Raw genomic sequence first — 17,110 nt, forward strand, 5'->3', positions numbered from 1 at the left:
TGCCTCCCATCCCCACCGACCCCGCAGCGTGCGGCCTCTGCCTGCCGGCACCCCAGCCCTGGCCTCCACCGCCCCATACGCACTGCAGAGTAGGCATGGGGGAGCCTGAGGCCTGGCAGAACAGTTCCAGGGGCTGTCCCACGAGGGCGGTCACCTGTCCCGAGCCGTCAGCCACCAGGAGCTGGGGGGGCACTGGAGGGCAGGGCCCAGCAGTGAGAGTTTGGGGCTGGGCAAACCCAGGTCCCCAGCGCCTTCCAAGCAAGACCCAGACCTCATCCTTCAAGGCCCCCAGGAGGCCTTCTGGGACCACGGGGTGAGTGGCCCTTCTGGTCTCCCCACAGGCTTAGCCTGCTCAGTAAATATCTGTCTCCCCACCAGACCGAGGCCTCAGGAGTCTCGTCTGCCTTGTTCTCTGCTTTGTCTCCAATACCACATGGGCCTGGGCCCAGAGGCAATGCCTGAGAGATGTTGGTTAAATGGAAGCAAACAGGCAAAGGCCCATCTCACCCCGGAACCAGAGCCCACACAGCCCAGCTTTGGGCCTCAGGGAGTCCAATGTCTGGCCCGTTGACCAAGAGCATCTGGAAGCAGAGTGGGGTCCTGTCCCCAGCAACCTGGCTCGGGATCCCTGAGCAGGAAGTATGATCCTGGGGCTCAACCCCGCCCCCTCGGAGCTCTGCGGGACCTCCAGCCCAGGTCTGTGTGTTCGTCAGTCCCTAGCAATACGGGGATGCTGAGCCTTCACCACCCTGCATCCCCCAGGGGCGGCAGGCCCCCACACACAGTGGGTATAGAAGAGCGGTCCGCAGCCCGGGTGACTCAGGGGGGACAGTCCCCAGCGCACCTTGTACTTCCACGGAATACTGCAGCACGGCCTCCCCAGCGGGGCTGCTGGCCACGCAGCTGTAGGAGCCTCCGGACGCCTCCCCCAGGCTCTCCAGGCTCAGCACGCTGCCTCCTGCCTCCAGCCACGTCTCGTTGCTCTCTGCCACGGGCAGCCCCTCGCGGTGCCAGGAGAGGGTGGGGGGTGGGTGGCCTCTGGCCACACACTCCAGCGCCAAGGGCCTCCCAGCCACGGCCTTCACCACACGAGGCTCCCCTCCAGCACCCTCGATGGTGGGTGGGACTAGGGAAGAAGCAGGGGGCTGCTCAGGGACCAGAGGGGGACACCTGTCTGCTCTCCGCCCAGCAGGCCAGCATAAGCCCCTTGCTGACTGACCTCCCATGGACCACCTGCTCCCCCGCCCCTGGCTGGAAGCATTGTCTCCCTCCCTCTGCCTCTGGACCACATCCCTCCCCCAACACGGCTTGCCTCTTCTCTCCAACCCTGCCACCCCTGCGAGCTCCCCGAGAGCAGAACAAGAGCACGTCTGTGCACGCCTCCGTGGCTGCACACAGTAGGTCTCTATTTCCGTGGATCTCAAAACGATGGGCACCCCAGGACCCAAGACTAGCACCGCTGCTCCTTCCGGCCCTTCCCTGGTCTGAGGAAGTAGATGCCGGGGGCAGGCCAAGTCCAGAGGGTCTTTGGGGCTCAGCCCTCAACAGCCAAGGGGGTAGCTGGATGGGGACTTCTATCTTCCCCCTGGAGGGGTTGCAGAGACCACAGAGCCCTCACCAGGGGCCATGGGGACACGACTGCCTGGAATGAGACTCTACGTCTTGTTACAAGCCCCTTCGAAAATTGTAGGAAAATGCATTTCCAGGAGGTCCTCCGATCCCCAAGTGACAGTCCCCAAGACGGCAGCTGGGAGGGTCCTCAGCAGTTGCTGGTGAACCCCGCGCAGCCCAGCTTCCCTTCGGGGTCCCCATGGCCCCGGCCCCCAAGCCCTCCACACCTTCAGGGGCCAGAGCTCCGGAGCTGGTCCTCTCCAGCGGCCGGGATGATCGCACCAGCCTGCATTCTGGGCCTCAGACCCCACGCCTGCCCACTTACACTCAGTTCCCCCCTGCCCCGCTCAGAGCCCAGCCCTCCCCAGGTGGGTCTACACCCAGGTCAACAGCAGAAGATACACAGTAAGACCCCCTGTCCGCACACCGTGAACAGGTCGCATCACCTCCTAGCAAGTGACCTTCGGCCAGCCTCTCCTCCCCGCTCCCCCCCGAACCCCCTGCGCTCCTGGGTAAGTAAGTGTGAGACAGGGAGACAAGAGCCCAGCGCCCTGAACCCTGATGAAATGAGCTGATGCTGTGAAAAGCCCCAGGGGCCCCAGCTCACAGTAAGTGATTAACGAAGAGTGGTTAATTATTCATTGAAGAGCAGTGAAAAGCTGTACCCCCAGAGGGAAACATGAATTCTCCGCTTGGCTCTGCCTGGGTCCCCCAGACAGGCCTTCCCTACTCTGGCCTCAGCATCCTGCCCATCTGGGTGAGGGAAGCTGGATAAGCCCAGATTCTCCCTGGTAACTCCTTAGTCTCAGTAACCTGGGCCTCTGGCCACACCCCTTCGGCAACTGTTGAAGACAGGCCCACCATAACCTAGAGTGCCCCACCCCCACCTTGCTGCAGCCTCCGCCACTCACCGTAAACCTCCAGCCTGGAGCTCTTCTCTGTGACCCCCACAGGGTTGCTGGCCTGGCAGGTATACGTGCCAGCATCTACACCCCGGGCCCTCCCCAGCTGCAGCTGCCGGCCGCCCCTGGTGTAGACAGCCTCAGCGCTGAGCGGGAGGGAGGCCCCATCCTTGAACCAGCTGATGTTGGGAGCAGGCACCCCTCGGGCCTCACACAAGAACCGTACTGGGTGGCCCTCCATGACGACCACCTCGCTTGTCTCGTTGGAGCCCCAGATGGTGGGAGGTGCTGAGAACGACAGTAGAGGGTGCTGGTCACAGAGAGAGAGCCTCCCCAGCCCCAGAGTGGTGATCCCACGCCCGTGGGCCACAAACCCTACACACGTCACCAGCTCCTACCACAGGGTGTGGAATGCTTGGGGCACGGGGACAGTAGAGGGTCTGGGGACAGATGGGAACAGACCTCTCGGGACATGCTGAAGTAGGACCCAGTCATCACAAGAGGTGGGGAGATGTTGGAGGAGCCCCGGGTCTGGCCTCTAGACCCACTCTGCTTCTAACTCACTGCGTGACCAGGCACAGGTCACTTCCCCTCTCTGTGTGTACTCGGTCTCCCCATCCATAAAATGACCGAAATCAGGGGTTCACCACTGGTGACACCCTCAGTGACGGAGGGGACATGCGGGCACGGCACAAACTAGCACTGGATCTCAGGACGGAACAGCTCTGCCCTTCCCAAACTCCTTCCATCCTGATTACAACAAAGGGAAAGGCGAGGTTGGTAGAGGAGTACATAATCTTCTAGTACTTTCTAGAGCAGTGCTCTCTTGCTGCATTTGTTTTCAAGCCCCGGGCCCTCCCCTTTCCCAGGATCCAGGCGGGTGATTCTGGCCTCTGCTTCTGCCGGGGGGAGAACCAGGCTAGGACTGCCCAGAGGCCCTGGCTTCCCACTTGGAATGGAGACATCAAATATCCTTTGAAATAAGTGTGTTTCCATGTAAGACAAGGGACTCGATTTAAAGAAAGGATCATCCCAAGCAGGGTCGGGAATAGGAAAGCTGCAAAGCTGCGGATGGGGACAATGGGATTCAGGAGCCTTGGGCCAGATTCCCTGTCCCTCCCCACAGCCTTATTGGACCGGGAGCTCCTCCTCCTGGGCCCCCGTCTCTGCCCCGTCCTGACACCGTGCAGCGGGCAGCCGTGACGGGGGTGCCGGGCTCACCTTGCATTCTGAGCCGGAAGTCCTTGGCCTGCTGGCCGGCAGGGCTGAAGGCCACACACTGGTACCGTCCCTCGTCCCCCAGGTGACTGCTGGGGATTCTGAGAACCTGGCCATCCTCCTGGAGCTGGACGTGAGGGTCTCCTGGAAGGACAGGCCTGGAAGGGCGGGCACGAGAACGCCACCGGTTAGGGCGAGGCTGCACAGAGGGGAGCCTGCCTCTGGTGAAAAACGAGTCTGAAAGGTTCCCAGTTGCTGGAAAGAGTGCCCGTCCGCCGGGGGGTGCCTACAGTGGCATGTTATTCAGCCAGTGTAGGCCCAGGACGACTGGCTGAGAGCTCAGATGATGGTTGGCATTGTTTAGCAATCTGCTATTTTTTGTTTTAACATTTTTTGTTGTTGTTGTTTTCTTAAGATTTTATTTATTTATTTGACCGAGAGAGAGCACAAGCAGGGGGAGCGGCAGGCAGAGGCAGAGGGAGAAGCAGGCTCCCCACTGAGCAGGGAGCCCAATGCAGGGCTCGATCCCAAGACCCCGGGATCATGACCTGAGCTGAAGGCAGACACTTAACCCACTGAGCCACCCAGGCGCCCCAAGCAGGTACTTTGTTTTTTAGACATGATACTGTTGCACGTTCGGCAGACTGCAGCAGAATGTCACGTGACTTTCATGCACACTAGGAAATGAAAAAATTCATTCGATTTGCTCTATCACAGTATCTGTTGTCTTGCAGAGTCCTGGAGCTGAAGCCACGGCATCTTCGAGATGTGCCTGTCCCCCTCCCTGCTTCAGCACGGACGAACCCTGAGAATTGCCTGCTAAGTTAGGGACGCTGGGCCCAGAAGGACATGTACTCCATGACTGCAGGGAATTAATCTGAAATACAGGCACATCTACAGAGATAGTGAGACGACTAGTGATTGCCAGGACTGATGGGTATGGAGTCCCCTTTTGGGGTGACAAAACGTTCTGGTACTAGAGAAAGGGGACCGATGGTGTGCCCGCGGTGCGGGCACTAAATACTATGGAAGTGTGCCCTTCAGAATGGTTGATTTTATATTTTGCAAATTTTACCTAAAAAAAAAAAGTTAAAAACAAAAAGCAACACTGGCTAAGTAATGAGAAAATACTGCCGGCGGGAAAGAGGAGTGTCCCTGGGCAATGGCAGGCGGGGGCGGGAGGTGTCCCATGCTGCCCTCTGCTGCCTGGGTCCTGGGTGGCACGTGTGATGCCTGTCAATCTTCCTCACTCGAGTTTGCCCTCCCCAAGGCCCCCCTCCACCCAGCCCCGGCATGGGCACCACCCCCATACCATGCACCAGGAAGACCACTCACTGCCCGTCCTTGGTCCATTCCACCTGGGGTGTGGGGACCCCCGAGGTCCGGCACTCCAGCTCCACCTCTGCACCGGCCAGGCCCAGCACCTCCTGGGCAGCCCCGGCTCCAAGCACGGAAGGAGGAACTGGGTGTCAAGGGGTAGAGGGGACAAAACTCAAATCCTGCATAGGCAAAGGCCCTGTGGTAGGCCTTCGTCTGTGTGGATCCCCAGCTCGGTGCACCCTTCCCTCCCCATCCATCCCTCACTCAAAGCTCCCTGGCTGGATCGGGACCCTGCTCTGTACTTTCTCAGCAGCCTGTATGGTTTTTTTGTAGCACGTAACACAACACTAATTACAGGGTTAAACATGTGACTGTCTAGTGTCTGTACTGAGAGTTCTGTGAGGACAGGGATGGGATCTGTCGTGGGCCCCTCTGTGTCCCTGACACTCAGCAGGAAAAGTCCCCCTCCTCCCCAGCCTCCATAAAAGGGTAGGGGCTCAGTCACTCACTGAGCACGAGGAGATCGAAGTCCCTCTGGGCGGTTCCTGCCTGGTTCTCCGCCCGACAGGAGTAGAGGCCAGAATCACCCTCCTGAATCCTGGGAAAGTGGAGGGCCCGGGACTTGTCCAGGAGATGGTGACTGCCTGTCTTGGGGATCTGGGCAGGAGAGGCCAGAGGGAGCTGGTGAGAAGGGTCTAGCCACTCCCTGACATCAGCAGTAAGAACCTGAGGCCCAGGGAGAACCTGGCCGGTGACTTGGAACTTGGGGTTTCTGATAACGTGCCATGCCCCCTCCACCATGCAGTCCCCCAGGCTTCCTTGTGGGAACACAGGCCTCCACTGTCCAGCGCATTCCCCAAAACCTGTCACATCCCCTTGCCACACGTGGCACATGCAAAAACCCATTCAGAAGGCCCATACCCTATCAAAATCCCACCCACAGCCCGCCTCCCCCCACCAACCTCCCAAGGACACCCACCGGCTGCCCATCCTTGAACCACGTGATCTCAGGGGCTGGAAAGCCATTCGCGTCACACTCCAAAGTCAAGGACTGCCCGGCCATGCCTGACACATTGGCCCTCTGCCCATCCTCCCGGATGCTAGGGGGCACTTGGGAGCAAAGAGAAGCAGAGAAGCTGTCCCCACCCCGGAGGGTCACGGCTACCCAGATCCCATCTGGACCACTCTCCCTGGCCTGGACGGGGAGACTGCCCTTCCCCAGATTCTAGGGTCTCACCCCAGTTTCTGATCTGGCCACCAGGATCGACGTGGACCTGGGAGTGCCGCAGAGCCCACCCTGGGACCCGCACACCCCAGCTGTTCCCAGGCACTGTGCCACTTTCTCTGACATTCAGCTCTGCAAGGTGCTGGGGCCCCCAGACCCATCTGGTTCTCCTTCTAACCTGTTGCTGCGGTCACCTGGGAGGGACCCTGGAGTCGTCATCTCTGAAGGTGGGGCCTGGGTCTATCTTTGTACCAAACCTCCCAGGCAAGTCATCACAGAGCAAGCCAGGGCGGCTCAGAGCCTGCCCCACCGTGAGCTCTCGGACCCTGGGGAGCTGGCGCCGCCCTACCTGGGCATCCTGAGGCACCACTGGAAAGTACATACAAGCCATGCCCTGCTCTGGGGTCCCGGCTTACCGTAGACCACCAGCTTGGCTCTCCTGGACGTGGAGCCTGCCTCGTTGGTGGCCTGGCACTCATAGTCTCCGCTGTCAGCGGGAGAAACTGAGGCCAGAAACAGGGAGCCTTCCTCCAGTACCTCCAGGTCCGGCCGGCCACGCAGGGGCTCCAAGGATGGGCCCTTCCGCCACGTGATGTATGGCTTGGGTGTCCCTGGCAGGGCACATGGAGTCATCAGCATGAGCGCTCTGTCCTCCTTCCCCTCTGCACCCACATTCCCGCCCACTCCCTTGTGCAAACGTCACTGACCCTCCGGCGGTGACTCCAAGCACCTCCTCGCCCCTAGCCTGGCAGGAGTGCCCACGTGCCCACTGCCTCCCACCCCGTGCTGCAGGTCCATGGGTCTCCCGGGGCTCTGAGGGCCACAGGCAAGGGGCCAGAGCCCTCTTCCCGGCTCCCTTCTCAAAGAGGTCCCATCATCTGGAATCCTACCCCTGGCCCCGTAAGCTGGCTCACACTACTTTCTGCCAGTCAGCCCCAACTTTCTACTGTGCACATGATGCTTTTACTTAGATTTCTTTTGCCTACCGCCTGTCTCCCAACAAAGGCCAGGATCTTCACTCTGATTCCCCGACCCCACCCCTCAAGCCCAGGGCCCGGTCCACAGCAGGCGCGAACTGAATGCGCGAGCCCGCTGTACTCAGCATCTGTCCAGTCTGTGCTGGAAAAGGGAGGCTCCGGTGCGGCTGGGCTGCTCGTCCCTCCACAGGCATGGGGCTTGGCACTGCCAGCCTCCCCCCAGCCCCACTGTGAGCACCACAGCCGCCCCGGACTCCCTTCTTGGACACGACTCACTGCCCAAGGTCCATCTCTGCCACCAGGCAGAGATGACCTGGCACACGGAGGACTGGGAACACACGGCCACCCCCCTGGGGCCGGGCACACAGTGGAGTCCTCAGATTGGTGTTGGGGGATGACCCAGCCTCCCAAGGGCCACACACGCCCCCACCCTGTGGACCCACTGGATGACGTCAGGACAAAGCGCTCTGAGCGCTGGGCCCTCCCCGGCCCTCCTTCCTTCACTGGAGCGACATAGGAAGGGGACACTCTCCAAACGCCAAGGTCAGCGCCCTCACACTCCATCACCCCCCTCCCTCTTGGCCAACGCTGGTCATCGGGACCCACAGTGTGGGCAAAGCCACATGGGCTAATGCCACGCCCCACCCCAGACACAAGCCCCCCGAATCGCTCCTCCAACCTCAGCCACGGGGAAGAAGGGGTGCGCCACCCCATTTGGGCCAGTTTCTGATCTAGGGTGGCCAGCAGGACATGGCACACCCTGGGCATCCCAGGTTTCACCTCCTTCCAGAGGGTCCCCAGCCCTCTACCCCCCACCCCGGCCACTGTGCCTCCCGTTCTGGGACTCTGCCCACCGCCAGGAGGGGAGGGGGCCCGTCACCCACTCTGGGCCCACCCATGAGCCTGCTGGAACCTCTTGCCACAAGGGCCTTGCTCCCCACAGCGGGCACACAGAGGTGAGCACGCACACCGCACATGCACACCACGCCACCTGCATAAACACCAGTCCACACACATGCTGCAGCCCCCAGGCCACACGTGCCACAACATGTGCTCACACATATGTACACACCAGACACACACAAGCCCCCCCACACACATACACCACACACATCACAACATATACATATGCATACATACCCGCCGCATGCGCAACACACTCATGCAACACACACAAACACACACCACGCCACACATATAACACACATGCCACCAACACATACACATATATACACACCCGACACACATACACCTCACACACCACACACACCCCACGCCACACACACACACTGCCACACACACACCACACACATATACACCACACACCACACGCACAAACACACACACCCCGCCACACACACTCCACAACGCACAATGCTCCCCCCAGCTCTTCAGCTCTTCTGGAGCGGCCGACCCCACCCCCACCCTCCCGCCATGCCAGGTCCCAGGACTTCAGAGCTGCTCTCCTGGAGGGACACTGAGTTTTGAACCTGGAACTTGTTTTTAAAAATGCAAAACATCTAACCCGTCAATGAGCTCTAACCACAGAGCTGCCCCGTAGCTCTGCCCGGGGAAGATTCCAGGGGACTCCGAACTGTCGGTGACAATCACTCACCTCACCTCCCCACTCCTGGTTCACGGGGGCCAAGAGAGGAGCAGTGGTGTGGCCCACATCCCCAGCCAGGCAGCGGCCGGGCTCCTGGCCTTCCCGTCCCGCCCCCCAAGGAGCAGGCGGGTGCTGTCACCCACCGCGGGTACCAGGGCTTCTGCATTCCGAGCACTGGGCGCGGCACCTTCTCCTTAGCCCTCTGAGCCCAAGGTGGCACGGCTGGTGAATGCCAGCGCCCAACCCTGCCCACCAGGCAGCGACCGGCTTGAAAGGGAGAAGGCCAAGGGCACCTGGGGGGCAGGTGCTGTTGATCAGAGGGGGCTTGGGTTATGCTGATTCAGCTGAAGTCGGGCCCAGAGGACGGGCCGCTGACTGACCAGAGAGGATGAGGGGCATGAGGGGGCAGAAGGACCCCTGGCTGGGTCCTCCACCCGCCCCCCCCCCACCTCCCAGGACTGCGGATGGGCGGCTTGCTGTTCCCAGAGACAGGCACAAGGTGGCGCCCTGGCTGAGCGTGGGCTGTCGGGCCTCCAGGTGGGCGGGTCTCAGAGAGGAGACCAGGAGGTTCCCCAGCTGCTCCCGCTCAGCCCTGACTCCTACCTGCCCCTCCCTGGGGCCTGTTCCAGGGACTTCCCTGGGCTCCTGGCACCAGAAGTGATGCAGGGACTAAAACCAGATCTCCTGACTCCTTCTAGACTTCTTGTAAGCAGCCTTGGACTCAGATCCCCATCCAACACATCCCCCTGAGCCTCTACAGTGTGCCAGGCACAGTGCCGGGACCCAAAACTCCTGCTGTGCCCCCGACCCCTCCCAGCTGTCCTGTGGGGGGGGGGGTCTGGAATGGCCCCACTGTACAGATGAGAAAATAGAGGCTCTGTCAAAAGGTACGAACTGCCCCATGGTATCTGGCCTAGAGGGGCCGAAGCGGGGCTCAGCATGGGATGGCTGACCACAGAGGTGGCTATCCTGGCCCCACGACTGTGCTGCTGCTCCCAAGGGGCCCCCAAAGGGCCAGTCTGCCTCGAGCCACGTGAATCCATCCTCTGCAGCGGCCTCCGAGCCCCAATCCCAAGACCCTTGGGCTGTCCTTGCCTGGGCTGTAGCATTCCCTAGAGGAGCTGGGGCTTAAGGGGCCCTTTGGGCAGGGTCAAACGGCACCACATATGTGAGTCACCTCCTGGCTGAGTGACCTCTGACAACTTGCTTACACCCTCTGGGCCTAGATGGCCCCTAGTCAAAAGAAAAAAAAAAAAAAGCCAATGCGAATACCCACCCTACGAAGTTGTCAATAGGATAAAGTCCTGGCACAGTGCCGGGCTGAAAGTTTGGACCCCCTAACCCTCCGTAACCCATGGGCACTGCCCCCTAGGTGTGACCCAGGGTGCTGACATGGAAGGGGTGCTCCTTCCCAGCCCAAACCCCCGGGGGCCCAGCATCACCTCTGGCCGGGCACGGCAGGCTGGCGTTCTCTCCCGCCACTCTCTCCAGCAGGCCGCTGGTCTCATCGGCCTCCCAGTGCGGCGGCTCTGGGGAGAGACGGCGTGACCCTACTTACCCCGGGGCCGATCCCATCCACAACCCAGCCCGGCATAAAGCCCTTGACTTCCTGGCCACTGGTGAAGACCTGCCTCCCACCAGGTGGCCCATGGGTGGCCCACGGAGAAGGTGCCAGGGTCCCCCAAGACTCTAGGGCTTGGAAGGTGGAGCCTGGCATCGCCCTGTCCTCCGTGCCCCTCCAGCTGCCACTTCCCGATTTAATTTCAAAATAGCGAAGGGCTCCTAGGTGGTTCGGTCGTTGGAGTGTCTGACTCTTGATCTCAGCGCACGTTGTGAACTCAGGATCGAGCCCCGCACCAGGCTGTGCACCCAGCATGAGTCTGCTGGTCCCGCTCCCTCTGCTCTCACGCCTCCCTCTCTTACATAAATAGAATCTTTATTTTTTTAAAGATTGTTTTTATTTGAGAGAGAAAGAGAGCACGCATGCACACAAGCAGAGGAAAGGGCAGAGGGAAAAGGAGAAGCAGGCTCCCCTCGAGCAGGGAGCCCGATGCAGGACTCGATCCCAGAACCTGAGACCAGAACCTGAGTCGACGGCAGACGCTTCACCGACTGAGCCACCCAGGCGCCTCATAAATAAAACCACTGATCCAGACCTCTCCGGCTCCAGGCACCTCCCACACGTTCTCTCACTGACTCCTCGCATAGAATCAGGCCCATTTTCCAAGAGAGAAAACCGAGGGCCACAGAGTGGAAATAACCGGCCTACAGTTGTCCAGCTGGAAAGTGGGAGAAGCCGAACCTTGGCCCTGGCACCTTCTGTCCACACCAGTGGACAGGGTACCCACGAGCCTCCCTCACGAGGGACAGCGCCGCCACCTCGGGGCACTGGAGGCTGGGAGGAAGGCAGGGGTCACGGATCTCAGAAGCCCTGGCTGCTGTGGGGGGAGTTCTGGAGTTCGGGGGACACTCACCCAGCACCCGGAGCTCCAGCTCCCAGGCATCCACGCCGGCGCTGTTGGAGGCCTCACAGCGGTACACCCCGGCGTCAGAGGTCTGGATGGCGGAGAAGTGGACGGAGCCCTCGGGCCCCCCGCTCTGCAGGGTCACCCCGTCCTTGGACCAGTTCAGCCGCGGCTCTGGGCTGCCCTCAGCCACACAGTTCAGGTCCAGAATCTCTCCTGCCAGCACCTTCAGGACCCGCGGGCCCAGCTGCACCTGAGGGGGCACTGACATGGCCCCGGGGAGGGGCGTCAGGTCGTGGAGCCCCCAGATGGGGGTCACGGAGCCCAGACCCCCAAGGAGGGCCTGCCTGCCCTCCCTTCTGGGTATCACCAACCAGCACAAATCATCACGGGGCTTGGTCTAAGGCTGACCATTCCTCATTCTGTCAGGAAAGGACAGCGGGACACCCCATGTGGACCCCCCAAAGTGAACAGTCTGGCCTTTCACCTGAACACATGTGTTCTCATCACAAAATCACTCCTCCGTGCTCCGCGGCTCCCCCCCACCTCCCCCAACCCCCCCAGCCCTTCCCACCTCTCCCCGCCCCCCTACGCCCTCCCTCCCCTGGGCTGGGGAAGATGTAGGTGCTCACTTCTACCACATTCACATCTCCTCCGTCGCACTTGGTCTTTCCTACAGGAAGGTGATACCATGCCCATTTGGCAGATGGAAAAAACTGAGGCTCAGAAGGACTGTGTGATTAACCAGAGCCGCCTACCCCTTCAGCTGATAGGACCTGGAGCCTGCCTGGCTCTGGGGGACCAGGCCCCCCTGGGCCTCTATGTCCAGGAGCAGGAGGGTGTACACACCCCACCCACCCCCACGCCTGCCAAAAACAATAGCAGCTTTCTCTGTGCTGCACGCCCCCTTATGACAACCATGGGATGGGCATTACTGTGGGCCCCCCTTCACGAAGGAGAAAACCAAGGCTCAGAGAGGCCTAGGGCCCAACCAAGGTCACACAGCCCGGCGGTGGTAGAGGCAGGATTCAAATCCGGTCCTCCCAACTCTGACGCCCTACATATCACCCAGCGCCCCCGCTGCCATGTTGCTCAGATGTTCATGCAAACCCACAGCAAACTCTCTGAGCCTTGACCCTTCCACCTGAGAAATGGGATGCTAGCTTAGATCAGCGGACAAATTTTCTGGAAAGGGCAAGAGAGTAAATCTTTCATATGGGCCAGATGGTCTGTCTCTCAGCTACCCAACTAGCCATTGTGGCACCAAAGCAGCCTCCCAGACCACACGTACACAAGTGTGTCAGGCCGTGCCCCAAGAGGGCTGGTTTTATGGACACTGAAACCTGAACCTTGTGTAATTTTCACGCGTCACACAGTATTATCTGGGGTTTTCTTTTTCCCAATCACTTAAAAATGTGGACGGCGTTCTTCACTGGTGGGCCATGTGAAAACAGGAAATGGGGCAGATGGGGTCCAAGGGCCGGAGTTGGCTGACCCCGTCTTCAGTCATTCCCTGGGGCTTTTGGAGATGACAAGCTCCCTGGCTCTTTTTGGTGGAGCAACTCCGTGGCTAGTCTCTGTGGATGGGACCTGGACACCCACGGACATGTCCACTGCTGGGGTCCCAGCCGAGCCAGGAACCAGAACCCCCTCCTGTCTTCTAAGCCCCCACGGACCTAGGCCTGCCCTGGGCCCTGCCCTCTGTTCTCAGGGCATCCCAAGCATGAGCACAGGAGTAGGGAGCAAGGGAAGGAGAGAGACAGGGCTGGAGGAAGGCAGGATGCAGGGGAGGGGAGGAAGCCCTGGAGGGCTCCCACGAAGAGGTGACAGGGCCCAGCCTGCAGAGAGGGAAGAGCACGGAGAAGGCCTGAGAAAGACAGAGGGAAAGGCGGGGCCACGGGTGAAACCCAGGGGACCAGGAGGGCCCTACCTTGCACCTCGAGGTTGTAGCGCCGAGAGGCGGACCCAGCAGGGTTGCTGGCCGTGCATCTGTAGAGGCCGCTGTCACTGACCTGGGCCTGGGCCAGACGCAGGGAGCCTGATGGGAGGAGGCGATGCCTGCAGGAGTGAGGGGCACTGGTGAGTCCACAACCAACCCCACCCCCACGGGAAGGACCTCCAGACCCAACTTGGAACTAGCCACCTACCCCTGGAAGCCTGCCAGGACTGAGGCTGTGTCTACCCCCAAGCTTCAGTCTCCCCCACCCCCCACCTGCCTCTACTTCCAGGCCAGGGCCAGGTCCCACCCCAACTGGTCTAAGACCTAATGAGTACTGGACTAGGAATCCACAGCTTGGGGTCTGGTCCATAGTCCGAACTTTCCTCACTGAGTAAAGCAAGTCCCTTCCCCTCTTGGGGCCTCCATTTCCTTATCTGCAAAATGGGCACACCAGGAAGGCCTGCGTCTGGGGCTGGTGAGCGGATTCCTTGTGGGTTCAGCCCAGGGCCTGGCACAGGGTCACCAGTAACTCCCCTTCTTCTACTGCACGCCCTGCCCTCAGGAAGGGGATGAGGCCCCCTTTGCCCGCCCTTCCCACGGCTTGCAGGGAGAAGCTGCCAGCCCGAGACCCCCTGTGCCTAAGTGCCAGGTCTGGCCAGACTCGGAAGCCAGTGCTCTTTGGTGCCCTGTGGCCCAGCACGGTGCTGGGCCCTCCGGAGGGAGCTGGGGAGGCTGCCCGTCACGGCCCTCCCCATCTGGCCCACCTTGTTCAAGGCACCTGGCCCCTATCCCAAAGGGATCGGGGGCCCCCAGCCAGACTCCTGCAGCTGGGCTGGACCCCACGGGGCCCCTGCAGACATGATGTCACCGGCCCACATGTGCTGGCTCTGTGAAGCCCCTGTCCCCACAAATCAAAGAGGGCAGCTGCAGCCACTAGCCCCAGCTGGCCCCAAATGCAAGCGGCCAGCATGGGGGCGGGGGACCCCAAAGACCAGCCCTGCAGACTGTGCTCCCAGGATACAGCTGAGCTCTAGAGCCCCATAGGTCTGGGCCGCCCCCTCCCCTTTCTGCTGAGCCTTGGTTTCTTCCTCAGCAACACGGAGGTGACAAGAGTCCCCGTGTCCCAGGCATCTGTGAATCAAGTGCTGGGCATGTGTTTTTCAAACAGGTCAGTGTCACCGGCAACAGACTCTCTAGGCAACCCCGGGCTAACTACTTTGGCCCTGCTGGGCCTCTGTCTCCCCATCTGTGAGATGGGGTAATAATCGCTCCGCTCAGCGGCCCCTCCTAGAGCATCCAGCAGGCATGTGGCGCAAGTTCTCTGAGGACAGCTGTAAGTGACACATGGGGGGGTGGCCTCAGCCGAGAGCCCAGGCACTGGGTCAGAACACTGGGTCAGTCCAACCTTGTTTGGACACACGCTTGCTATGGGAGATTGATCTAGACATTTAACCTCCCTGTGCCCCCACCGTCTCATTCTGGAAACTAGAGACAGCAGTGGCGCTTATCCCTCCTGGGGTCATCAGAAGAACAGAATGGCCTAACGTGCAGTACACTGCTCAGAACAGAAAGGTACTGAGCAAAGGGCAGCGGTTACCATGGTGATGACGGCACAGGCACAAACAATACACAATACAGTTCTGCAGCGTTTAAAACGTTCACATAACTGGCTTCATGTGTATGTGTGTTGGGGGGGGGTCACTCATTTTTCACTGCTGTATAGTATTCCCATGTGATTCTACCGTAATTCATGAACTGGTTTCCTTTGGTGGACATTAAATATTTAGATTTTTTTCTTTCCTATCTTCCTCCCTCTCCCCCTTCTTTCTCTCTCTCTCTCTCCCCTCTACCACCAGAGCTCTGTGCACACTGCTGTGTGTCCTGTAGGCACGGGCACAGGACTCCTGGACCACAGCGCATACACCAGCCACTCTCATTGGCACAGACCGCCTCCCTGATGGCTCATAGGGCTCAGCTTCTCATCAGACTCTCATCAGGCTCTCCTGGCCCCACCCTGAGACTCTGATGGCAGTGCCCCTACCCGGGTAGCAGATGGGAGCAAGGCTTTGACAACAAGTGTCCCCGCATGAACTACCATCTGCCTCTTTCAGGCTGACCTAGGGTCAAGGTCTCTGTCTCCCTAAGACTCCGAGTCCTCATCTGGAGTTACAGGAGCTGGTGGACGGACGGGACATGAAGCCTGTGGATGTGGGGCAGAGCCAGGGCTCAGTCAACAACCAGCTGAGCTGCCCTGAGCTGGTTGCTTCATCTTTCAAAAGGGAGGAAAAACACTTCGGTCCCATTTCATCCCAGTAACGGGGGAATGCTTTCCCCACCTGGCATCACTTTCTTGGCTTGGTTTTTCTTACAATTGTTGTCTGTTTGGTTTCTTTAATTAAATAATGTTGACATCCACCAAACAAGGACCAGATCATTCTGAGAATGGGGCGTAGCCTCAGTCACACTGGCGGCAGGGACACGGTTCCCTCCCTCCCCCGCCTCACTGCAAACCTCCGCTGGCAAAATGGGGACAGCGCAGCTCAGGGGAAAGAGATCTGGGGTGGGGACTGCAGTTCAGGATCTGAGGTCTGGTCGTGCTACAGACATGCTGTGCAACCTCAGGCAACCGGACGATGTCTCTGAACCCTGACTCTTTCATATCTGAAGAGGCAGCTCTGGATTCCTTTATTCAGAAGTTGCCTTCTAGTTCTGAGAACTTTAGAGACCACAGAGCTCTTTGCTGGCTCGCTCCCTCTCTCTCACCCTGCCTCAACAAGACCTTAAAAGGATAGGAAGTAGGTAAAATCTTAAAAAAAAAAAAAAAAAAAGTGGGGGGGGTGCCTGGTGGCTCAGTGGGTTAAAGCCTCTGCCTTTGGCTCAGGTCATGATCTCAGGGTCCTGGGATCAAGCCTCACATCGGGCTCTCTGCTCAGCAGGGAGCCTGCTTCCTTCTCTCTCTCTCTGCCTGCCTCTCTGCCTACTTGTGATCTCTCTCTCTGTCAAATAAATAATTAAAATCCTTTAAAACATTTTTTAAAAGGATAGGAAGTAGAAGCTTCCGGAAAAAGATAATCAAAGAAAAGTCTGAAAGCGGAAAATTCCCTGTAGTGAAGGTAGGCAGCTTGTCTTTCTTGGGACCAGCCCCAGGTCAGTGCCCAGAAAGGGAATGCTGCTTGCTTTATCACGAATGAAAATGGAACACAGGGAGAATCCAACTTACAGATGGACAAGCTGAGTCCTAACAGGCCAAAGGACCCAGTGCCCGGCCCCGTGCAGCCCGAGTCTGCCGCCACTGACAAAATGGTCCTATCACCGCCTTGTTTCAAAGCTCTCTGCGGCTGTCCACTGCTGGCTTCCCCAAACCCAAGCACAGTATCCTGGCCTGTGTGGACCAGTCCCCCACTCCTGCTGGACCACCCTTCTGTCTACCTGGGGCACCCCTCCACCTCCTGTGCACCCAAATTACACCAGCTCAGCCTTCAATACTCAGACATCACCTCCTCCAGGAAGGTCTCCTGCCTTGACGCTTCAAGGCCGGTAGGGGCAGCCCATGGACTCCCACGGCTGCGTGTCCTTCCCCCGCCCCATGGGCTTGTGACCCAGCTCTCCCTCCCCTTTCTCAGAGGCTCTGCAGGTCTGGCAGCTGGAGCCTGGGGGTGGGGGCCAGGGAGAGGTGGGAGGAAATGTGGAGAACACGGCCGCTGTGCGCATGTGGCGTGATCTGCAGCAGCCCCTCCGTCGTGGCAGAGCGGCCAGATGGCTCCCCAAAGCACCCAGATGAGGACAGGGGAATTTCCTGTTTATGACATGTCCTGGGCCCGAGTTATCACTGCTGGCTGCCCCTGCA

The 17,110-nt window shown here is 59.7% G+C and overlaps 1 protein-coding gene across 1 annotated transcript in view; it reads right to left on the bottom strand.

The window, feature by feature from the left end:
* Positions 1 to 17,110, bottom strand: part of HMCN2 (hemicentin 2) — a 144,965-nt gene that overhangs the window by 65,155 nt on the left and 62,700 nt on the right. The window contains exons 23-33 of the mRNA XM_044264681.1: positions 13,255 to 13,382; positions 11,334 to 11,588; positions 10,302 to 10,388; positions 6,693 to 6,887; positions 6,031 to 6,161; positions 5,561 to 5,708; positions 5,067 to 5,193; positions 3,735 to 3,889; positions 2,523 to 2,801; positions 845 to 1,126; positions 84 to 192 (exon numbers count right to left, since the gene is read on the bottom strand). Of these exons, the coding sequence (XP_044120616.1) occupies positions 84 to 192; positions 845 to 1,126; positions 2,523 to 2,801; positions 3,735 to 3,889; positions 5,067 to 5,193; positions 5,561 to 5,708; positions 6,031 to 6,161; positions 6,693 to 6,887; positions 10,302 to 10,388; positions 11,334 to 11,588; positions 13,255 to 13,382 (1,896 nt within the window). The remainder of the gene's footprint in view (positions 1 to 83; positions 193 to 844; positions 1,127 to 2,522; positions 2,802 to 3,734; positions 3,890 to 5,066; positions 5,194 to 5,560; positions 5,709 to 6,030; positions 6,162 to 6,692; positions 6,888 to 10,301; positions 10,389 to 11,333; positions 11,589 to 13,254; positions 13,383 to 17,110) is intronic.

The sequence above is a fragment of the Neovison vison genome, chromosome 9 (genome assembly GCF_020171115.1).
Source record: "Neovison vison isolate M4711 chromosome 9, ASM_NN_V1, whole genome shotgun sequence".
Classification (NCBI taxonomy): Eukaryota; Metazoa; Chordata; class Mammalia; order Carnivora; family Mustelidae; genus Neogale; species Neogale vison.